Source organism: Culex pipiens, chromosome 2, assembly GCF_016801865.2.
Source record: "Culex pipiens pallens isolate TS chromosome 2, TS_CPP_V2, whole genome shotgun sequence".
Classification (NCBI taxonomy): Eukaryota; Metazoa; Arthropoda; class Insecta; order Diptera; family Culicidae; genus Culex; species Culex pipiens.
Window position 1 is genome coordinate 114,093,779 of NC_068938.1, and position 25,684 is coordinate 114,119,462.

General features: G+C 39.8%; 1 protein-coding gene across 3 annotated transcripts in view; it reads left to right on the forward strand.

The window, feature by feature from the left end:
• Positions 1-986: 986 nt before the first annotated feature.
• LOC120414687 (protein outspread) overlaps positions 987-25,684 on the forward strand; it is a 273,181-nt gene continuing 248,483 nt past the window's right edge. For all 3 annotated transcript variants that reach the window (XM_039575970.2, XM_039575971.2, XM_039575972.2), the window contains exon 1: positions 987-2,815. In XM_039575970.2, the coding sequence (XP_039431904.1) occupies positions 2,696-2,815 (120 nt within the window). In that variant the 5' untranslated portion in view covers positions 987-2,695. The remainder of the gene's footprint in view (positions 2,816-25,684) is intronic.

The window sequence follows — 25,684 nt, forward strand, 5'->3', positions numbered from 1 at the left end:
CAAGAGTTGGTAGCCTTATATATGGTTCATTCTGCATGATATTTCCTTGTAGGAAAATCAATTATCTTTCCAAATATGTAATAACATTGGGGGGTTTCTTTTTTTATTTTGCCACTACAGCCAATACGCTGAATAAAACTTGGATTTTTTTAAAAGGAGCCGAAGAATCGGTCATTTAGATTTAAGTTTCAAGGATTACCTTTGAACCAGCACGATAAAAGGGCGCCCTCTTCAATTGTTTCTGTAGATTTTGTTTTTTCATCTGAATTTTGGGAGGTCTTCATCTGCCCTACGAGAGTTTTAAACATTGTTCTGTGGCCATAACGATCTGGACACGCCCATACCTGAAGGAATATGGGGACCATCCCCCTCCCCCGCGTCGTGGACAATTTCCATTCAAATAAAATCTTTTTTGTGTGGAGCGTGGACGATTTTTATTAAAGGTGTACGCATCAAATCAGTTCCATTGAACTTTGCTTTCTTTGCATCATTGTTTGTACGGATGGAAAACTATTAAATTGTTGGACACTGTATATTACTTGCATCACATCTTGCATTCAAGTTATAACATTCCACTGCTCCCTCGTTCAACCAAATATCTCTCTGTTTACCATTTTTACTTCTCTCTTCTCTCACCTGTTCATTTTTCGCTCTTTCTGTAGTTTCTCTCTCAAACCAGTTGATCCGCACAAGTGCATGGTCCGCCTGTTTGCGTGTATTGGACAAACCGTACCAAAAAAGACCTCTCCGAATCGGACATTCCTCGCTCATACACTTGTGCTTCCAACGACGACTGGTTCGCGGCGTGTCATTATCGACGTATACGTACAGCCGCCGCGTTGTCATCATCGCTCTCCTGATCCAGCAGCGATGTTTGAGAGAGAGAGAGCGCGCGCGCTGTGCATGTCTGCGTGTATACGATCGCGCCGTTGTAGCGCTCCGCAAAGGCATGCTCCCGGTCGAGGCGCGTTCGGCGCAGGTTTTGCGTTAGTTGTGAACCGTCGGTGATGTTGTGAACACATGCTCGTTTCTGTGTGTTTCGGGAAGGTGTACGGATTTTTTTTGTTGTTGCGTGTTTTGCGTGTGGGACCTACTCCGGGAGAGTAGAATGCTGGCGAAGGCAGCTTTCCCGGCTGTGGTGGTGAAGATCCGGACTTTTGGAGTCTGGAGGAATTTAGTGTAAATAAACAGTTCGAAACGAAATCTGCGCGACCTTATAACGAGTGTGCGAGACGTCGTGAAGAACACGAAACTTGGGACGGAGCGCGAGGTGTGTAAATAGTGCGCAAACTGCTGGGTAGAAGGTGGAGCGCGAGTGCGCGGGTGGCTGAATTACAAAAGAAGGTTTTGGATGTAGAATTTTTTAGCATCGAGCTAAAGCTGTGTGTTCGGTCACGGGAATGGAATGAATGGGTGACAACACATACAAAGCGATGCCTGGAGAATCTGGTGACTGAATCGCGGGCGCTCGAGTGAATTTCGGTGGTGAGGAAACGTCAGAAAAAATTAACATATTCACACGCAAGCGGTTTTGTGTCAGGGCGCAACAGGTTTAAGCCAAGTTTAAGTCTCGAGGGTGACGATTGAGCGAGCAGAGTGAGCGGGTGTTGGAGTTTTTCGGCCAAAAACGCTGCGCTGCGTGCTTGTGGCTGCGTACGTACACGGCATCGACAGTGGAGTTGGGAACGGAGTTTGCGGTGAAGAATATCCATGTGGAAGTGTGGACGACGACAACGAAGAAGGGAAGACGTGAAAAACGAGATAATATCGCCGCAGTTCATTTGCGCGGTGCCGAGCGCGAGGTGCGCGAGCGATTTCTAATGAATTAATGATGTGGCTAAAGCTGTCCCATGGCGGATCGGGTTTTGTACGGTTTTGACAGCTAATATTTATTAGAAAGCTGTCAAGTGGTGTCTGGTCAGCGGAGGTCAGCGGGGCCACGGAACCGGAGGAAATCCGTGCAGTAAGCAAATAGTAAATATTTGTGTTTGGGCAGCAAGTGGCAACAATAGAGAGGGAGCGCTACAAATGTGTGCCGTTGTGTATCGCTAGGAAAACAAGTGCGCCCACAGAACCTGGGCACTGAATGGGCGGAAAATAGCAACAAACAAATCGTTATTGGCACAGGTGTATGAAGTGTGTTACATTAATTAGATTTCACATTATCGATCGATTTTGAGGCAAACAAGTTGAAAACAAAACGGAAAGGAGCCGCTCGATAGAGAAGCAGAGCGGGCCCACCACACACGGCACTTGCTGGAAGGTGAATGGGCCGACCAAGGAAACACGAAACAGTGGATTAATTTTTCTTGTTTCCTACGTTTCGACAACCGTTTGTGGCGAGGAACCTGTGTACGGTTTCTGTGAATAAATTTACGTGCCTAAACAGTGATCGACCAAAATGCGTGCACGGCTGGAGTGAACGAAAAAGTTTCATTTTCGTTTAATTTCGGTTAAGTGGAGTTTAATTTTACTCTCGATTGTGTATTGTTTTTTCGTTTGTTTTGGTGAGATTCCATCGAAGAGCTTAAGCAGAAAAACGGCCAAAAAATCAAAGTGAAGCCATTTTTTGTGTGCGTGGTATTTTTTGGCCTGAGTGAGCAATCGGAATTTCGGTTGATGTGTTGTTTTGCCGTGCTTTTTGTTTTCACAACTCGTCGCATACCTTGAAGAGAGTGAGCAGCCGGCAGCAACGATGGGTAGCCGAAACGTGGAGTGTCGTAAATTTTCACCAAACATCTTCAACAAGAGCAAATGCACGCACTGCTTCCGCCAGCGGGAGGAGCACAGCGCCGCGGCACTGGAATGCAATCGGGTGAGTTCTTTTTTCTTACCGTGTACGTACGAAGGTCTAGAGTCGATTTCACGCTGTTTTACTGCAGCAGCACATGTGTGTGAGGTTAGACCAGCTAGACTGGTCACAGTAGGCTGGCTGACTGGCTGGCGGACGACGGTCGAGGACACGGTCCCATGGCATGCTGCGGTTTTGGGTAAATGAACCCACGTACTCGGCGTCGTCGTCGTCGTCGTCGCAGCGGTGACATTTTGAGTTATGAGTCGTGTGCGCCGAAACATTCTGCGCGCAAGCTTGGGCGTGAATAACTTTGTGATGAATTTGGTTTTATATTTTAGATTTTTCGCGGGAGGGCCTGGATAGGGAAGTTTTTGTGGCGTTTAAAATTCTACGGTTGTGCCTACGTAGAGACTTCGTTTCGCAAAAAAAAAATTAACTAAGGGAAAGGGATTAATTGGCAAATTTCATGAATTGATTGCAGCTGCAAAAACCAATCCAGGTTTTTAAGCGAAGATGGCGTTCGAATGTTGAACGTCCGAAATGTCAAAATCGCGCAGTAGCACCAACGTTAGAAAAAAAATGCTTCTGTCATGCCATGGTACACTTTTTTCGTAATGTTGGTACCACTGCGTAATTTTGACAATTCGGGCGTTCACCATTGGAACGCCATTTTTGCTTAAAAAGCTGGATACTAGCTTCTTAGTTTTGCTGGTTTATTTTTTACAATAATCCTTCAACATCGAACTATCCGACAGCACAAAAGCATGTTGAATATATATTATCGTGCTGTTCTAAGGTTTTTTTTGCTATTCTGGCGAAAATTCTTCTGGATTTGGCAGGTAATGGCAATTGTAGTTCTCATTTCAGCAGTCATTAACGGATAACCAACCATTCAAAAAATAATACTCTCGTGATGAAAACAAATATTTGTAAAATCTCGCTTAAAAAAATAATGAAGCTTAACTTGGAGAGTGAACTACTACAGTGCATACATTGATCGCTTAATTAAATTTACATGTTTATAATGTGCTGGTTAGTCAAAAGAATCAGAATGAAATTTTCTGAACTTTTTCTCGACGATACAAAGGCTGGTATCAATTTTATTTAAAGTTTTGTTTGTTGGATTCGAGATCGGTAAGAGACGAAAAATTAATATTTCAATAAATCCATTGATATTCTGCAATTTTGTTATAATAGCTTTACTATAATCATGGCCGCAGTCGAGGGACATAAACTCTTTTAAAATGTAATTCTTGATTTTAAAATATTCAAAAAAAAAATTTCCAAAATTTCATAAATGTTTTATTTATTTTTTTTTCATTTGAAATTGGAATTTTAGTTGTACAGATATTAGTATTAGTAAATTAGGGTGTGACTCTGAAAACATCAAGGAGTTCAATCATCTATTTTGCTTATGCGCAGTTTTAGGTTTTTTTAATTCTTCAGATTTTTTTATAGAAATTGGCTCTTTAAAAAAACTGAATTTTTTAGTTTAATTTCTGTAAGGCCGTTGCAAATATTTTTCAAAGTTTATGTCGGGGGGCCTTTCAAAATTGGTCTGAAAAATCAGGGGGCAAAAAAAATATTTTTCCAAAAAACTTCAAAATTTCCACGAAAATAGAAATCTTATCAACTGAAAACAATCTAAAATGCATTTTTCTGCATTGATTATAATATTTAGCATGTTTGGGCTTGTTAAAAAATGTTTTGAATGTTTATAAAATTCCAATGCACAGCACCGCAAAAAAATCGCAAAAAATAAAATTTTCTTCAATTCTTAGATCTTTTGAAAACTAATAATGGCAAAACAACTGGACAGGTGTATAATACATATTAAAACACTTTTTTCATTAAAATGTTGAAACCAATGGTTTTTAATTTAAATTTTTATTCTTTTTTATTTTTTTGCCCCCCCCCCCCCCCCCCCCTCGACTTTGGTCAGAGTCGAGGGACATAAACTTCGAAAAATATTTGCAACGGCCTAAAGTTTGTTTTACAAATTTTATTTAACATTTTAAATTTAAGTTTAGTCGACAATTTTGTTCGGGTAAAATCTGATTTTTTGTAGCAAAAACACCATTTTTTTCATAAAAAACTTTATTCGGTGACAATTGTTTTTGCCGTACCTCGCTATGGCTTGACTTTAAAAAAAAAACGTCAAGCAATAAAAATATATATATGGATTTTGAAAAAAATAATGCAAAAATCAGCATTTTTTTTAACTGAACCTACACAGTAAAAAAATGTGTAAATTTGGATGCTGTAATTTTGGAAGGTTGAATATTACCTCTTTCATGATGAAATTTTTCCTCAATTTAGACTGAAAAAGTGACATTACACCTTTCTAGTGGTAAAATTACTTATTTTGTGAGGTAAAACTACACCTTTTTTCTGACATAAAAGATTTACCCCTTCCCAGATGTAATATTACCATTATTTTTTATCTGTGTACATATTTGTTTTAACATAGTTCTCATGAATGCTTAAACATTGGCGGATTCAACAAATCGATTAGAATATTTTTATTTATTGATTTTATCCCAGATTACTTTTTCAAAACAAGCAATGCGCCATTTAGATAGGACCCTTTAAAAAAGTCATGAGGAAGGCCACCACAATGTTTGAGCCAAACAAAAAAAATATATACAGAATTGCTCTTTTCCGATGAACATAATTTTTGTGAGGATTTTTAAAGTCAATGCGTTCTATCGAATGTTTAAATATCATAATTCTAATTGTTAGTTCTTATTGATCAAAACTAAGAACCAAAAAAAGTACATAACAATTATATTTTTTTCAAAAAATCTTCATAATAATTATTTTCAGTTAGATTAAACACTGATTATGTTTTGTATACTCGTGGCGCGGTGGTTAGCGGCTTCGGTTGCCGATCCCTAAGTTGCTATGGGGCGTGGGTTCGATTCCCGCCTTATGCTTCTGGCCTTCTATCGGATGGGGAAGTAAAACGTCGGTCCATTTGCGTAAAAGAGGTTTTGGGTGACTTACCACACATAACCTTCGGACGCCTAGAAATGAGCAGAAACTTGCAATAGAGACCACAAAAGACGCGGGAGTCGTTAAAGGGGATTCATTTGCTTTTTTATGTTTTGTATAATGCCTTGGCTACTTACCAGGAGATATCTTACATTATTTCTAGCCAACTAAAAATTCGAAAACCTAAATCTAACGAACAACCAACTCTACTTAAGCCTCTATTCCACATATTGACCCGAATAAAAAGTGAAAACAAACAAGCTCAAGCTCACGCTAACAAATTGGAGCTACATTATCATCACTAGGTGTCGAGCTCGAGGCTCCGACTGCCGGGAACAACAACTTCGTCGACGACGATCCAGGCCTCCACTCCATTGTGCTGTGCTCGCGCTGCTGTTCGATATTTTCCCGACACATTTCACAGCGATAATTACGGGCTGATAACTGTTATTAGACGCTTCCGTGACCCCGCGGAGTGTGTGTGTGTGTGTGGGTCGACCGGGACGACCGGAGCAGTTCGCGGAGAGATCTTCATCACGTGTGCAGGCAAAGCTCTGGATCACATGTTCCGACGAGGCGCTTCATTTCCGCGCAAGCAAAAGTGAGTCTGCGTTGAAATTGAGTTCACTTTATCGGAAATCGGGTTAGTCGTCGGAGTCGGCGGACCACATGACCTTCCGTTGGACGTGGTGATTTGTTGAAAAGAAAAGTCACTCTCTCATCGCCCATTACTGACCCAGGTTTCAGGGTCGTCGCCGATAGGGAGAGAGAGGAAACATGACTTATCGTTTTGTGGTTGACCACAGTAAAAGTTCGAAAGGTCTCGTAGAAGCCTTGATCTGGAAGCAGGAGCACGGTCCGCCGATGTGTGTTACGATATGATTTATGGAAATCGAAGGCAGAGAACCATCTTCATCGAAACCAGTGAAAGAGAAACTTTAGTTCATCGTTAGACTAAATTTAGCATCCATCTATAACCTAGTCCAGGGCTCGGCCATTAGGCCTTCGCCAGCAGTCAGTGGTGGCCAGTTGCGTAGCGTTGACTGATGGATAAGCGGCCATGATCACTCACTAATGGTACTGGCTAGGGCCAGGCCACCAAACATCAAACTCATCTCCTCACAAAATTTCTGGACACATCACTCCCATATCGTGTAAGAGTTTGGAAAGAAAAACACTTCAATTCTTCGTTCAACAGCTCGCGAATGTCTAAATTGATGTTCTCGACTCTGACTCTGACTCTGACTCAAGTGATTTGTGCTGAGATGCGATGGCGCTATTTGGCCGTTTATTGTACTGCTCCGAACGAACCCGGCCAAGGTCCAAAGTGGAATTTTTAGCACCTCGCACCTTTTTGGTGCGCAACGCATACATACACTCATACATGCATAAGTGGTTTTTGGGTGATGGTCCTTGTGGTGTGGCGTCCTTCAACGTGTTCCGTCCATCCGTCCGGCAGGGCTTGGACCTGTATCTCGGAGAACCTGTGCTAGTCACGGTTAGACTGGTTCAGGTCGATTTTTGAATAACTTCTGAGTATTTTTTTCAATCTTCAGAAATCGATGTTTTTATAGGTTATTGATTACTTCCGAATAAGTAAATTAGTACAAGGGCATACTTCGATCCATAAATCGCTCTGACATACGCTATATCAATCTTCATGACACTATTTGGAGGGTCAAATTTGGATACAATCACTAGATATCATATACAATAGTCCTAAAATAATCTAAGGTATGTATCATGTGAGCATTCTTTTTATTTGATTTATGGTTACACATAACATCAGTTCTTTCAAAACTTATTTCAAATAAAATTCATTTCTGAACTTGACAGTAACTTGCAATCGTCATACTTGTCGTTAGCGCCACATAAAACTTTTGTATATTACTGTAATTACCTTAAAATTGCTTTCAAAAATTCAAGTCGTTGGTTGTGAGCCTTAAAGAATTTGTCAAAGCAGCACTGCCCATAAATGCATTTTTTTCGTGTTCAACTTTTGTTCTATAAAAAACTCTACCTCTCTTGTTTTATTGTGTTTTATTTTTGTTTCATTTTTGAGTATTCTGATTTCTATTTATCTTGTTTAGTTTATGTTAGTTTTTGATAGTATTTTACCTATGGGTCATTCCACCTGAAGTGTGCAAGAAAAAATGCAAATTTGAAAATTACCATCTCCGATTCTGCTCAAATTTGGCAGAGCTGTTGAGACTATCAAAACATGCAAAAATCCCGAATTTCATCCAAATCGGACCACCCCCTCCATTTTTGTACCCTCACAAAAAATCGACTTTTTGGCGATTTTTGAGCAAAACCCCTATCTTCAAACGACGATAACTCAGGAACCGCAAATCATAGAGGGTCGATCTTAGACTCAATTTTGAAGGAAATTGGACGTAGAATCCATTTCCGTGGTCAAAATTTAGATTAAAATATGTTTTCTACCTGTATTGCGCAATTGAAAACTTTAAATGGCCGTATCTCAAAACAGCCCTATTTATTTTTTAAATTTGACCTCACCATCGTGTTCCCCGGCCAATTTTACATAAGAATCACTTATCGACAGAAAGGAATATGTTTCGTTCCAGAGATATCGAATTTTAAAGTTTTGAGTATTTGTGATTACCTAAATTAGCTACACTCGCCGCATATGCTAGAAGCACTCGGGCGCGTTGATCAATATTTACTACCTGGTGTTCTGTATGATGAATTATTTTTATTTTTTTATACGATTTTGAGATAATTAATCCCTTGAACAATTTTTTTTTTGTTTAAGAATTATTTATTGGGTAATTTTAAATGCATGCAAAATAAATAGGGCTGTTTTGAGATACGGCCATTTAAAGTTTTCAATTGCGCAATACAGGTAGAAAACATATTTTAATCTAAATTTTGACCACGGAAATGGATTCTACGTCCAATTTCCTTCAAAATTGTGTCTAAGACCCACCCTCTAAGATTTGCGGTTCCTGAGTTATCGTCGTTTGAAGATAGGGGTTTTGCTCAAAAATCGCCAAAAAGTCGATTTTTTGGGAGGGTACAAAAATGGAGGGGGTGGTCCAATTTGGATGAAATTCGGGATTTTTGCATGTTTTGATAGTCTCAACAGCTCTGCCAAATTTGAGCAGAATCGGAGATGGTAATTTTCAAGTGCTGTTCCGCTTCGGGTGGAATGACCCCTATTCTATCATTAGCTTTTGCGTTTTTAGTTTTTTTTTTTCAATATTTTTAAGTCACTTTTACAATGTTTTGCTTGTTTTTCACATTTTCTGATATAGAATGATACAATTATCGTTTAAGTTGTAATAAAATTCGTAAAGACGTAGTCTGAGACAAAACAAATTACTGCATACTTACTTTTACTTAAAATATAGGAAATGTTTGTCAAAACACAGTCAAAGTTGACTCCTGAAAATTTACATTTTTAAAAACAAAACATTGGCAATGTCACATAAAACAAGTTAAACTTCCAACCCTAAAATTATCTAAAATTTGAAGAGCTCTTTTTTCCAATGCTTTCTAAAGTTCAATAATTGGTTGAAAAATTGATTTTTTGCGAATTTTCAGATCGAGGCCCGTCGAGAGGCGGAGTTGGGTTGTTGAGGGTTAAATCTCAGGGTGGAGGAGGGTGGAACGCCTTTTTTCAAAAAGTGTCCTTGTTGTTTTAGAACGGCATTTCAAGATTATTCCGCAAAAAAATTGCAATTCGGTTTTTGCAAGTGAACATTTCACAAGGAATAATCGTAAATAAATTATGGATTTCTATAATAAAAAAATGAGTTTAAAGGATTCATCAAGCTTCAGTAAATTTGAAGAGATACTCGACCAAATATCATGAAGAGTTTTCTTAACGTCAAATTGTAATTTCATAGTATGAATTGAGTATTTTTTACAACTTGAACCCAAAAATTTTATACAACTCTTGCAATCTATTTCAAGATAACTTGTTATAGTAACTCCTAAAGCTAGCCTGAATCCCGTCCCAAAATGTGGCTCAGCCTACAGCTCGCGCATCCGCCCGCTGTGAGTTGCGCCACTTGTTGTCCAGCGCTGTGTGGTTTTGAGCATTGGTGCCTCTCAGCATAAATCATAAGATAACTGTTCTTCTGCTGAGAGTTTTGTGGCTTTTTCGAGGGTCGCACCGGCACAGCACTTCAACCAGCTATCCAGCAGAGAAGTTGGGTCACCGTAGCAAAAGTAGTTGACCTTAGGACGCCACAGAGCAGTCCGAAATTCTCTCAAAAGCGCTCAGATTGAGTGCCCCCACAAAGGTGGGCAAATTCGCACACCTGTCGATGGCTCAACCTGATTGATCTGATCCAACCCTCAGCTCGACATAACCTTAATAGTACATTAAGCAAACTAATTACTTGAAGATGGGCCGCGATCTTCAGATTGGTTTGAAGGACATTTATCGTGTTTCATTGACTCTCGGTTGAAGCCGTTGGCATAGATGGCACCACGTGCTGGAAAACAACCTTCGAAGGGACCCCGCACCGTGACCGAAAGTGGTGATCGTTTGTACTTTCTATCGCAGAGAGGGGGGCTTAATTAAAATTAATCGGAAGCAACATGACCGCGCACGCCACCAGAAAACTTACGAGACGACGGCTTTACAATGCCTTCCCAGCCAATAGAAGCGTGCGCCTGCAACCGACGACGATCAGCAGTTTGAAAATCGAAAGAAAAGTGAACGTGCACACGTTTGCGATCCACCAATAGGGTGACCATCCGAGAGTGAATCGAGACAATTGAAAACCTCCACACTTTGCAACTAAAAATCTCATCCAATCCCGTCACCCTAATGGCCACCGAGGGGAGCCAGCTGACCAGCCCAGAGGTGGCCAGAGCGCGTGCATTCCGCAGAAATGTTGAAACAATCACTCCAAACTTTCCCCCCTCCCCCGCGTGGGGCCCGTTTGGCTCAGCTGTGGTGCTGTGGTGGACGACGACCAAGTTGAACACCACGCTTCAACGGACAATTATCAAAACCGGCCCAGCGACGGCGAAATCGAGCCCCTTTTCGGGGACTGCCGCCGTGTCGAGCCAGATCGAAGCTAACTTCTAATGCTGTTGCAGCGGTCGAGAAATGGCGCACTTTTTACACACCCCAGCTGGTGTGGGGGCTGCCCGCCGTTCGGCTCACGCTTTGAAGGTGTTCAGTTTTGAACATGTTCAGCATAATTACATCGTCAAGTTGAGATTTGATACTGATGAATGTGGAAATTTGGATATTTATGCATTGATTCATATTTCGATGCCTCTGGGCTCTTTTATGCTAACCAGATAGGAAAACCAGCAAGCAATAGAGCACAGAGGCATTGATTTGTTGGTGCAGTTCCCATTTTGCCGTTTCAAACTTTTTTTTTAAGTTTGATCAGGACCTTATCTAGACATCTAGACCAATTAAATAATAAAAAAATTTTAACTGAATGACTAAACAATTATTTACTCTTTTTTTAAAAGGCTCATATCTGAACATTTCAGAAACATTAGAATATTTTTAGCGATTTCTAGATAACCCAGAGCAAAACTGTTGGAAACCGTTATTTATTAAATTTTAATCAGATCAATTTTTCATTTTATTTGCATAAAATTTGCATTTTTTTACCTGTCATGGCTAGAAGAACCCCAATGTTTTTGAATTATTATTTTTAAAAAGTACTCTCCAAGCAAGTTTTGACTTTGCATCAGTATGATATCGATTTATTCAGCTACTGAAAAATCTTAAAAAATAACTAAATTCGATGTGTACAAATGATTGAAAATTGAATCTGTTTTATTTGCGTTATTTAGCACTACCGGACACATTTCGGCAATCCTGTATGTGATGTGGTAAATTTCACCACCGAGTATTTTTAAATATTTATTATTTTTAACAGAAGCAGGATCTGAATGCAACATTTTGAAATTAAAAGGGAAACTAAAATTAGCTTGACTTTTAACACTTGACAAAAAAGTTTATGATTAAGAGTGTAATATTTGCAACACTCTGAAAAGGTTTTTCAACGATCATTTAGAAGAATTTTGTTAAAAGACAGTCAAGATGCGATAATTTACGGTTAACGAATCGCGCAAATAATAAAATCTTTGTTTTATTTAAAGCCTTTGCCCATAAATTGCCCAAAACTACTCCTTTTGGAGCCTAACATTTTCAAAGGGCACCAAACATAGAAGCTTGCTTAAGCTTTCAACTCTTGCAAAAAGTACAATGTTTGGTAATAAATTGATAGAGCTACACAGAAAAAAATAATGTAAATTTGGAAGCTGTAATTTTGGAAGGTTGAATATTACTTCTTTTATGATGTAATTTTACCTCAATTTAGACTGAAAAAGTGACATTACAACAGAAAATTGGTAAAATTACACATTTCCAGAGGTAAAATTACACCTTTTTTCTGACATAAAAGATGTACCCCTTCTCAGATGTAATATTACCATGATTTTTTTTCTGTGTATGTGGGGTACAAATAAAGGGGTCAAGTCTCCCCACTCTCCCATATTCCAAGATAACGGTCAATTTGTCATGTAACCAATTGTCATCAAAAGACAATGTTCAAATCCATGGTGATTGTTCCATAAGCTTATCAACTACAAAACCCTTACGCATTTGATGTTTAATTAATCGTTCTACTATTTTTACAATCGATTGTTAAAAAGTGCTTTTAGGGAGACTGGATCCCTGCTTTTTAAAGTCACTGAAATGAGCCTAAAGTTTAAATGATTGATTAAGTTTTTCGTAAATGGATTCCTTCAGCATTGTTGAAAATTACTTACTCTGCATATGTTCGCATAAATGTCCCTTATGCAAAACCAGCAAGCTGCGAAAAACGCAAGGTTTGTACCACACATAAAGCTACGTGTTAAGTTGTCGCAAAAAACTGGATTTGCTCCTGATTTCTAGGGCAAAGTACTGTATGTTGTAGGCTTTTCTGAAAGAGCACACGATTTTGAACCAAACTGCATCAATAACTCAAAACCGATTAAAATGCATATGGGACATTTAAGCGATCAGGGCAGAACTGTAGTTTGAACCATTTTTGAAATGTTTTAAAAACAAAAATTACCTGCTGTCACAGAAAAAAATCTGTCATCATTTCCTGATGAATATAACCATCATTTTTTCTGTGCTTGTCAACATGCTCAATTTTGGTCCAACTAAGAACAAACTTGTTGTTTTCAACACAAATGTCTAGGTTTTATGTTAAATTGCTGTACTTTACAGAAATTTAATAGTTTGGATGAATATGAAACATGTTGCTTAAAATTTCTTCAAAATGTTGAAGGGGATCAAACCTCTAATATTTTGAAAATACCGGTTTAAGATATATTTTTTAAATGCTTGGCATACATGTTTAAAAAAACTCAACTAATCAAATACTCTTATCAGTTTAACATAGTTGCTTGTTTAAGCTTTCAACTCATGCAAAAAAGTTCATAGTTTAGTTTAAATTGCAGAGGTGGTAAATGGCAAAAAAAACCTATCGCGAAGCCCTCGTATGATTTATAACCTTACAGTTACAGAATTCACTATTATTTTGTATCAATTTTAGATTTTGTACACAGAAAAAAAATCAAAGTAAAATTTCATCTAAAAAGGGGTACATCTTTTATGTCAGAAAAAAATGTGTAACTTTACCTCTGAAAATGTGTAATTTTACCACTATTCTGGTGTAATGTCGCTTTTTCAGTCTAAATTGATGTAAAATTACATCGTAAGAGAGGTCATATTCAACCTTATAAAATTACACCCTTCAAATTCACGCAATTTTTTGCTGTGTACAGACGAACAATTTTGTAGAACATAGTTTTGTTCCAGCGTAAACAATGTCAAAAATTGCACCATCGGCGTCCCTCACTCGCGATGGCAAGGGGATTTTTGTTTATGCTCTTCAAGAGCAGCTCTTGTGTCAACAGCGTTCAGCTTAGAACAAAACAATGCTCTACAAAGTTGTTCATTATTAAAATACACAGAAAAAAATATGTGAATTTACACAGCACGTAATTACTGTTTCTTTTGTAAACTCACTTAATGTAATGTTGAAATATGATGTAAAGAGTAAAAAGTCATGGAAACTTCTCCAATGTAAATCTAAATCTAATGTAAATCATGAATCTAATGGTAACGTTGAGCATGGAAACTCAAATCTGATGAATTTCTACCCGTGTTCGGCTTCCTGTAAATTCCTATTTAATGTAAATCATATATCCAATGTATTTCTGCCAAACGTTGACTTCAAAACTACCCGAACTAAAAATAGTAATATTTGGTTCTCTTTCTATCGCTCTCATACTTCGCTGGCCCACTGCCTGTGCCTCGACCTGAGCAAGTTGATGCTTTAGCCGCTCGTTTATAAAATGCGAAGATGGCTCAGTCGGCAGCGGGTAGCAGTAGTAACACCGAACATTCTACCCGTCGTCCGTTCGATTCCAGTCCAGCGTTATTCCCCTTGGCCGTCGACGAGAAAGCATCCCCTACCTGAGAAACAACTTTTTAAAATCATAATTTCCTTTTGCTGCTCGCTTCAATCATTTTTAAATAGAACATAGGCCACACCCTTTTCCTACTGCAATCCAAGTCGAGCTTCTCATTCCCATTGGCCAATCACAATTATTTGATTTGAACTAATGTAAATTCAATATTAATGTAAATTCCAAAACTAATGTAAATTTTCAAAACTAATGTAAATTTCCAATGAATATAATGTAAATTTCCAATGAACCTAATGTAAATATACATCATTTATCATGATACCTTTTGGTACATGATAAATAATGTAAATTTACAGAAATATTTTTTTCTGTGTACGTGATGATAGTAAATTTCTTAACTTAAATTAAATATGGTTTTCGAAAGCCCATCGGTAAATACCTTCCCTGCTGGAGTGATTTAACGACCTAACCTAGTTCATCGAATAAACCGGATTTCAATAGCCAAATTTTGTTGATTTCAAGGGTTTAGAAAACTGTGCAAAACCGCACCTTATTGAAAAATATTTGGAGAAATATCTAACCAGCCTAGACGGAATAATCGTACTATCATGATACCGGTCATGGACCTGCAACCAATATCCGCAACCATTTCCCCAACACATTAAACAAAGAATCGCCACTATTTGCACAAGGCAAACTCTTCAGCATATTCTCACATCATCTCGGGCCCTGGCCCCAACATCCCGCGTGTGATGCAATGACCTCTCAACCTTGATCTATGCACGACGGTTGCGTCCAGCGCTACCCGAATGAACGGATGGCACTATATAATGCAATACGCTGCCCCAGCACTCTACCTTCCTCCACGTGGCCCAACGGCCGCTGGTCTCTCATACGGTTTTCGTTACGCGCCGGATGGAATGTGGTTTGGAAATATGTGTATTAAAAAAAGCCATGCTCACACGCGCCTTTGTAAATACCGATGACGCGCAACCGGGGCCCTGCCACGGAAGAGGAGAGGTCGGAGCGGGTTCCCACTGGCAGGGGTTTGGTTTGGTTTGGTTGGCCCTCGGGGGTTGTCCGCGGCCAGCATGGTCGTCGTCGTCGTCGGCATCCTCCGTGAAATTGCTCCATTGCGCAGGGGATACACCCAAATGGGGGTAACTGAGTTCCCTGAAGATTTTAGTAAAAAAAAACAGCCATATCATTCTTGACTCAATTCCCAACGCCTACTAATGCTGTCAAAACTTCTGTCAATCACTGTTGCAATTTGGCAGTCGCATTGGATGTCACCCGTTTTTCGTTTGGGTGTAGAAAAGTGCGATCGCGCTGAACAGCTGCGGTGGAGTTCGAGGGGGTAGGAAGTGAAGGTAGCCCAAGGGGATCCAAAAGGGGGTGCAGAGAAAGTTTACTTGTTGCATGGACGGACCCCGGCCGGGCTCACGTATGGATGGGTCCCCGCTCCCCATTATGTATTGCGCGCGGCGTATAAGAATTTTACGATTTTCCCTCCATTCGACACACACGACCAAACCAAACCGCCATTGGGGAGGAAATGCTTCGTGCGCGCGCTGTGTGTGTGTGTGTTTTGTGGTGGCCCAGGCCGGAAACGTTTGACGGAGAAAGTGATTGCGATCGCGGCTTGGCCCCACAACAGGCAAAAGCATAGCGAATAGGCACACACACACATTTTTGGCGGGCGAAGGCGGCGGCGGCCAGCTGTCCTCTCTCGGGACCATTGGACAGGGCAGGGCAAGCGTGGTCTGACTGACTCTCGGGGTGGCCAGACATCCGGCGCGAGTGAGATAAAGGAATTTTGTTACGTTTTATGGCGCGTGATGTAAGATTGCCCAAATCAATCAACTCGGATGACGGGGTACAATCTGGTTTTGGGATTTTGACCGCGCCGCGATCTGTGTGATGTGATTTATAGCCTTCACCCCTTCGCGGACGTCCTTTGGCCGGACAACGTTACGCAATAGGTTCCGTGGGTTTGAAGCCCATGGCCCGGTTCCCAGAAATAGCCCGGTAACATGAATTATATCAGCTGGCAGGGTGGCTAGGATTATTGGAACATGGAAAAATTTTCCTTTCCTGGTGAAATATAACTTTGCCAAATCTTTGATCAATTCACTGATGGCATGCTGAACATTGTATGATGGTGATTGCCCTCCTGCCTTCACTTACCTCCGAACGAAAACGGCTTACCCCCGCCCATGGGAATAATAGAGAGATTGATTTATCTGATTGATTGTTGAGGCAATTGCAAACCTCTTTTTACACCTCAGCATCCATCCACCCCGGGATTCGAACTGACGGCCTTTGGATTGTTAGTCCAACTGCCTACCAGCGACTCCACCGAGACAGGATCCAGGGAGACGACTCCTACACCTGGATTGAGCTAACGACCTAACCCTCTAGGTTAGACCCGGGCCAACATTTACTTCCCCGTCCGAAGGAAGGCGTGGTCAGACAAATCTCGTCTCGAAAAATGCCACCGGGACCGTCTGGGATCGAACCCAAGCCGACTGGGTGAGAGGCAACCACGCTTACCCCTACACCACGGTTCCCGAATAAAAGTTACAGTCATTTTAAGGTATAAAAGTTGCAAATTTAAAATTTAAATTTCTCGAAAAGGCGCTAGCCAAATTTTAAGCACCAGGTTGCATTTGAAAGAGGCGATCTAACACTAGTGCTAGATCTCCTCTTTCAAATGCAGCATGGTGCTTAAAATTTGGCTTGTGCCTTTTCGAGATATTTAAGTTTTAATTTTGCATCTTTTTTACCTTAAATTGCTGTAACTTTTGACCTTTAAGTCCAAATTGATGTGTCAAAAAAATAAAAATATTCGTTTTTTAGATTTCTAAAAGTGCTCCGAATATCATTTTTCTCTTAAGCTTAACCCTGAAATGCCACGCGATTTTTGAAGGTTTGGTCAGATGCTATCTATAAATTTGGTCATAGAAGGCGTAAATTACGAGATAAAATTTTGGTGTCTTCGACAAAGTTGTTTGGATTGGCAAGCCCAACAACTTTCTAGAAGACAAAAAAAAACCCAAAAATATTCCTGTAAAGTCAGATTTTCAAAATCACCCTAATCGTGAACTACCCTAATTTTCAACTAAACCAAAGGTTACCCCTTTCTATTTGAATCAAGCTCCAAAACTTCACCATTTATCGGAAAATCCATTTTCCACTTAATTTTGCGATGTGGACCACTGTGCATTGTGAAATTGTATGTATCTATTTTTTCAGAAAAGTCCTAACCATAACCTACAACTTTGCCGAAAACACTAAATCGATCAGAAAATTCTTTCTGGAGATTCAGAATTCCATTCATGTACATACCCATTCTGTAAGACCAGCCCCCAACATTGTATGGAGATTTTTGTGGAAAAATTAATGATGCAAATTAATTTCTTCTGACATAAGGATGGACAAAGTTTCATCCAAATAAAACAAATACAAAGAATAGTCGATTTGCGAAATCGCAGAGAATCACGCAATATTATTTAATTAGCTTTTAATTAGCCAATTAAGTCGCCGCAATGATCAGTTTTTCACCAAATAAAATTTAACTATAATTTAAATTTGACTGATTTTTGTTTGGCTTATTGTACCAAAAACTAACATGAAACCCGTTTTTTCGACAAGATCACGACGTCAAAACAAAAGTAATGATCTAATTTCCCAGAGTGAGGAAACGAATAGAACGACACCGATAGGCATTTCCATCATCACGAGCAGGTTGCACTAATGCAGTTGCTGCTGCTGTTGCTACACTCACGTAACACAATCGTCGCCTCTGTCTTGTAAGGAATGTGTACCTCTCCAGGAGGACCAATAACTGCAACACCTTGTCGTAGTCGTACCAGGAGGGAAGAAGCGGCAGCAAACGGCCGTAGACGTATGTACGGACACATACCTGAAGCATTATTATGTTGTGTTGTACCTCACTCTCCCCGTGCGGCTCGACCGGTGTAGCATTATAGAGATGTGTAAGACATTTTTTGCCCCGTTTCCGCATCTGTGTCGTTTGGCGTCCTTCTATGCACTCTGCTGCAGCAACACCTACTCTCCTTTCAGCTTGCTAGCGTCGAGCCCGAGAAGATCAAAGTGGAGGCTGGTGGCGCGGTGGCATTCGACAGCAGCCGGCGAAATGTGCTAATCCAACACTTTTGAAACCATCACCGCGACTCGACTGTTTTGAGGTGAGGTTAGGTGAGATGAGGTGGTACACTGCAATGCACAGAAGAACTGCTGCATCAAGGTAACTGTTTGCCGCCACGAAAGATCACCTATCGACGACCGGCTGTGCACGTCGTTCTATACGTGCTAGCCAATCTGGCCACAAAACACAGAACCTAACGGGATCCAATATGAAAAATTAGTAATTACAAATGTACGGGAAAAGGTATGAATAATAATAATAATAACGATAATAAACATTATCGACTACATAAAGGGACGAGCGATCAGCCGCCTTCTCCAGAAGAGAAGAACGGAGAAGTCACTTGTACCGTCGTCGTCGTAGCGAGCGGCCTCAGCTCGACGGTTAAAGAAGGGAGTCGTGTTGGTTGTTGGTCGTTCACTTGCGGAAGCAAACTCGTATCACCACCATCATCACTGGATGACGCGCGGGTGCAAAAAGTCATACCAGACAGCCGCGGTGGCAGCATCCCACATACATGCATACAGGACTTTTGCTGGACCGCGAGAGATGCAACTCATCCCGATCGAGGCGCATCAGATGAAACACCTCGGCTTCAATGGTCAGAACCATCAGTCAGCAAGTGAAATGCAGTTACAGCACTTTCCTTATCTGAAAATCGATTTTCATACGAAAAAAAAAACCATTTTCGTTTTTACATTTTCACAATTCAACTTTGGAATTAAAATGGATTTTAATTGAAATAAATATAAATATTAAAATAACAAGCCATAGTTTCCACATTTGAATGCAAAAAGTGTTTTAAAATGCATTTTAAACTTGTTGTTGTTCTGAAATCATTAGTTTTTTTTTTAAAGTAAGATTTGACTGAACATCGAAAATGTTCAAACATTTTAAAGTTGTTTAAATCAACCCAAACATGCTAAAAATGATTTCAAACGCAGGGGATTTTGAATTAATTTCATCTGGTTGCACTTAAATTTCCATACAAATTTTGAAGTTTAAAAAAATATGTCATCTGGTTGCACTTAAATTTTCATTGAAATTTTGAAGTTTTTTGAAAAAAATATTTGTTTTGCCCACTGATAATTCAAGCCAACTTTGAAGATGGGGGGGGGGGGGGACTTTTAAAAAAAATTGTACCAGCCTTATGAACAGGTTAATCAGAAACTTAGTTCCTATCGAATCGATTTCTAGGGACGAAAGGGGCCAAGTCAGGTTTTCGTAGCATAGGTACAGACAAACATTCATACCTGTTAATAACGTCTAATAGATTTAATTTCGATTGCAAAATGAACTTGTTTCCAGTATTTCTGAGATCAAATAGACCCTTAACACCTTTAAAATTTCGTGAACCGGGGTGACTTTGAAAGGAATTCAATTTATTTTTTCAAATATAATTCATCCAGTTGAAAAAATGTGGCAGTGCGTGGCCGAATGGTTACGCTGTCCGGTTTGTAAGCGGATGATTCTGGGTTCGATTCCGATCTGCTGCAACCTTCCATCGGATGAGGAAGTAAAATGTCGGTCTCGGCCTTGGTTGTTAGGCCGTTAAGTCATTCCAGGTGTAGGAGTCGTCTCCATGCCATAAGTACAAACAACACACCAAACCAAGCCTACTCCGGTGGAATCGCTGGCGGCGGTTGGACTCACAATCCAAAGGTCGTCAGTTCAAACACTGGGGTGGAAGGTTCCTTGGAGTAAAAGAGGTTTGGGTGCTCTCCCCATTCAAGCCTTCGGACTCCTAGGTTCGAGCAGAAACTTGCAATAGAGACCACAAAAAACCCGGGGGTCGTTAATGTGGATGGTTTGATTGGTTTTGATTTTTTCATCCAGTTGAACTTATCTTTTATTTTTACTTACCACAAAATGTCCATGCAGGTTTTAAAAGAAAGATGTTTTCAATACTGCTATGATAGTAGTTTATGAACAAGTTGCAAAAAGATGATTTTTCCAGCACGAGTCGTACATTTTTCGTACATTAAATGCTTTCAGTTAATTGTCTATGTGTCAATTCACTGATAAAATCAAAACAATATTGAAAAGTATAATTTTTCGACACAAGTGCTGAAAAGTTCAAATTTTCAGCACTTGTATCGAAAAATATTGATTTTTGATTCTTTTATTTTTAGTAGAGAAAAGTAGGCTTTTTCGTCATGCGAAGTTTCACAACGGAATTGCAGAAAAAAAGTTTCTTTATTTTTTTTCAAACTGGAGTTTGTCACCTTTTTATAAGGTGTATTTAAATTTTAGGATAATTAACTCGAATTTGATTTTAATTTGTTTTTATTTATAAAAATATGATTATTTGCTGCCACCAAAACAATAGGAATAAGAATAAGAATAGAATAAAATAGAATGTTTGGTATTTTTCGTACAGTTTTCAAAGTTCTATCAAATTTAGATATTTTGTGATAGGCATGCAGCCAAATTTCAAAACATTTGGCTTGAAAATCACTAGCTTGGTCAAAGACAAAAACAATCAAGTATAGTTATAGTTCTCTTCTTTTATTCTGTAACTGAAATTTCAATCACCATCCAGTGGTTAAGCTTACGTTTTCAATTTAGAAACAGCCACCTTCAGCCAAACAGCCCAGCAGAAATAATATCCAGCAATCTGTCTGCAAGAACGTGTGAAACGATTGCGCGCGCGCTCGCTCCTTCCTCGGCCGGGCCCTCAATTGTGCAAAACAATCGACATAATCAGTAGACCTCAATCGTGCCCACCAAAAGCACATACCCGTTTTCTTTTACATCGATTTGTTCACAGTTCCGCGTCCGTGCATCGGCAGGACGATTCCTGGGACTGGGCTCCGGTCACAACAGGGCCATTGCCGCCGCTCGAAGAAAGGCGCCATCAGCTATAGAAATTTGCTGAAGATTAATCGTCTTTACAAATTTCCCGCTCAACTTCTTTCGCCTTTGGCCGGGTGCGCGCGCGCTCTGGCCATGTGGGGACGACCATCAGGCCAGACCAAGACCTCCCTTTCTCTCGGTCCCAGGCACTGTGAATCGATGCAGGCCAGCCAGTCAGTCCATTATTGACCGTGACTGCCGCCACGGTCGGCCACTGTGACCGTTGGCTACTTCCCACATTTCCCGGTCGTAACGGAGTTCCAAGCTGATTATTTTATTAGGCTCCACGTACTATTCCAGGAGTAACGTTAATTATTGTACTTTCGTTGATGAACGTTTCTTGCTCAGGCCCGGCCATATCTCCAGGTTGTAGAAATTTAATTTACTATCAAACATCCTCCCGTTTCCCCAGACGGTGCCTTGTCAACTCCTAACGCTGTTTGCATGGACACCTCTTCTAACGACCTCTTGGACTATACAAGATGACGTCGACAAGCCCAGCCCGAGGTTTGTGGTCTGCGATGGTGTTTTGGCTGCAGTTGCTCACCACCGCCGCCAGTCACTATCTCAATCTTTCATCGCTCTACTACAAGCCATTTATTACTAAGATGTGATGTGGCCATGGTGGGACAAGATTTCCAGCGAGGAACAAGTTTCAATTAGGACCGACCGGCCCGGCCTGATGGTGTCTTGGCATTGCCCAAGTTGTGGGCCTTCTGTCGAAACTCGCTGGGCAGGCCACACCAAGGCGTTGGTTTAGCCGGAGTTTGCGTACAGAACTCGTTACGCATGGAGATTGCAAAACTATAAATTCAATTGTGAAATGTAAATAATATTCGTCAGCTCTTACAATTAACATCGTTTGAAGAAGGTTTCGCTGCATGGTTATCTTATCAAAGGGTAGAGCATTTATATTTTTAGAGCATTCGAGATTGCTATCTTAGCAGAGATCAACACAGTATATAAACAAAACCGCTTTAGATAAGATATCGAAAAGAACAATTATGTATACAGATAAATGAATAGTACGGAGTTAAGTAAATGCAACGCAGAGTACAAACGGCTAGTATACAATCAACAACATGCTTAATAAACTCGAAAACAATTTGAAGATCATTTACACCGAATTTAACACATATGTCCATATTTTAAAATGGTATCAAAATGAAAAAAAAAATAATGAAATCACATTCAGTCTTCCCTAGACCGTCTTGTGATGATGGACGAAAAATCCTAGATCACTTTTCATTTCGTTCCACACGATCTACTACAAACAAGGTACGTAATCAACCAGTTACTGGTTATGATATTATTTATTTTTGTAAAAAAAATGGTTCAAATTCCATGTTGTTTCGTTTTAATGCAAATTTAAATTATTGATGCAGTTTTAAAGCAAAATCGTAAGCTCTTTCAGTAAAACTAAAAATATTCAGTACTTTATCCTAGAAAACTGGAGGAAATCCAGATTTTTTCGTGAACCCATAACACGTAGCCTTATGAGTGGAACTTCTGAGCTTGCTGTTTTTGCATACGTTTATGCGATCATAAGAAATATTTTAAGTTTAGTAGATTTTTACATTTCTAAAATTGTATAAGAAACTGTAAATACAGGCAAGTAATTTAATCCAAAACACAACATGCAACAAGATAGCATGACAGTGCCGATTCGTATATGACGTACCGTCAGTGGGGGTGACATTGGGTCTGGGGGGTGAGATTGGGTCAAAGTGATTTTTTACGGATTTTACCATTTCTCAGGTTCTTCTCAATGAAAATGAATTATGTTGAAAGGGTTCTGTAGGGGACATCTTAAGATGACTTCGCTGAAAAAATCTCGTTCCTAGAACAAATCCTGTTATTTTGGCAGCTGTCTAAAGTTGGGGTACGTTTTTGGCCAAAAATTACCTCTCGAAAAATCATTTTTCTTATATTTTTATTAGAATTGTTCGAAAACTACCCAAATGTTTGAAAATCTCCACTTCAAACATTGTAGCGTGTCAATACGATTCCCTCGAACAAGAAACACTGTTGGATGACTTGTTTTACCATATCGTTATATTTGAGCATCATTTTAGTTTCATTTGACCCAATGTCACCCCCTCTAAGGGGTGAGATTGGGTCAATTTTAAAACAATTGGCATTTAAGGTAGTGTTAATCAAAATCCACCATATTTTGGGAAAATGTTAGTAAACTATCTAAGAACAATTCTACGTTGAAAGATTTTCGATGTTATTTAAATTGTTTTTGTTATTAAGAAAATACGAGAGGCGTATCGTTTTTTGACCCATAGTCACCCCCACTGACGGTATCCAAAGTTACACAGTAAAAAATAATGTAAATTTGGAAGCTGTAATTTTGGAAGGTTGAATATGACCTCTTTTATGATGTTATTTTACCTCAATTTAGACAGAAAAAGTGACATTTCACCAGAAAAGTGGTTAAATTACACATTTCCAGAGGTATAATTACACCTTTTTCTGACAAAAAAGATGTACCCCTTCCCAGATGTAATATAACCATGATTTTTTTTCTGTGTAGTCAATATGTGCAAAGTTTTTATCACTTCATTCGCCAGAACCCCATTTGGAACATGGTGTTAGCATTAGTGTTGTTGATCCGATCTGGTTTAGCATTATTTGAGAGGGGGAACTCTGGAAAAGGAATCTGCTTAGCTTTTATGAACTACAACACACAGCGCAAAAAAAGAGGGTGTTGTTGTAGATATGAGGCAAATTCTAGAATATGTGATCCTGTTGCTTGATTCCATGCAAGCGTGTTAAAGAAGCATGAAGATATCCTATTACAACCTCTAAACTCCACCCTGCTCGCACACGATTCCTCCTGGCCCGTTCGTCTGGATGCGTTCAGGTTTGCTCGATCCTCTCATGTGTCGATGATTTGTAGTCAGCTCCAGTGTCTCGTCTCGTAATATTTGTCCAAGCTCTATCGTCCATCGTCCGCGTGGACTCCACCTTTTCCTCGCGGAGCAGATTGGTGGCGTGTTTGCTTGTTTAAAGTAATATCACCACAAAGATAGTGGAGGTGAGGTAGGCACACTATTTCTTATCGGTGACACTACACGGTAAATGAACAACTCCCTCAATTTTTGACTCGGTTTGAACTCGCTCAGCATCCGATCCTCGCCAGAGAGAGAAAGAAAGAAAGGTAATTGAACTCGGCAAGCTGAGCAATGCGAGCTACCAATCGTTAAAAGTCGCACTCGCCGGAGAAACAGAAAGAAACTCGGGTATTAAATTTTTAATAACACTTTTATCCCGGTCACCGATTAGGCACCACACGAATGAAGGTGTTCCACGACACAGTCGAAGTTGCAAACCAGTTTTGGGTCTCCGTGCTGGCTGGTTGCGGTTTTGTGAATGCATGCATGCATGGGATAGACGGTTTGTCGACTGTTGATCGAGCGCTGTCTGAATATTCGTACCGGAGAGACGCGTGCTTTCGTACTCCAAAATGAGCCGACGTGTATACGAGAAAATCTAATAATAACAATAAATCGTCGCTAGTCGGAACGCGCTTCGTATATGAAAGTTGCGCGCACTCACATTGAGATAGATCACGAATGAGTCATGCGGTTTACGCATACACGAGCAAAAGATTACACACACGTTTGTTGCCAATGAAACATAGTTTTGTGTAATGTCCAATTTTAAGTGTTAAAGCTTCCAAAATTTGTGAGTTTCCCATATGAAGGGGCTTAATCCACCTGTGACTCTTTTTGGTATTTTTATTCAAAATAAATCGCATTGTAAAAACCACGACACCACACTCAAGTTTTGTCTCAGAAATATTTATTTATGTAAGAAAATTATAATTATTGATGTTCCTATAAGAATTTCAACTATTCTAACGTCATGATTCGAAATCCGGACACTTAGTAGCATATCCTTTTTGTTATAGTTGGCAAAAAATCATGTAATAAGTTGGAAATGTAGAAATATCATTAGGATGTAGTACAAACAGTAAATTTTAAGAGGCATTCTCTAGGTCTCAAATAAGCTGTTAACATCAAAACAATCGATATTTCGTAAAGAAAATTGCTAGAATTAAAGGAAATCAGAACCATGAATTTCTGCTTTGCCTTCCCAGTGCTTCGAACTATTTTAGCGAAATGTTTCACTGTTATGGTAAACTTATGCTTTTGGAGAGTGAATCATTGATTTTGGAGAAATCGGACGTCGATCTATTGCGCACCTCGGGGACTGAATGGACAACCCTAATTCCTTCTGCACGCAAACGAGAAATCCGTGAGGTTGGCCCTCCCAATTTGAGTTGAGTGGGACAGAGCTGAAATCGCGTGGAAATCCCTCCCGAATAGAACGGTCTCGAAAATTCACGCATACCATCACAGGAAAATGTCGAAATGTTTCAAATTCATTGACCAAGAACGTAAACACTCGAAGGGCAGTTGTATCTC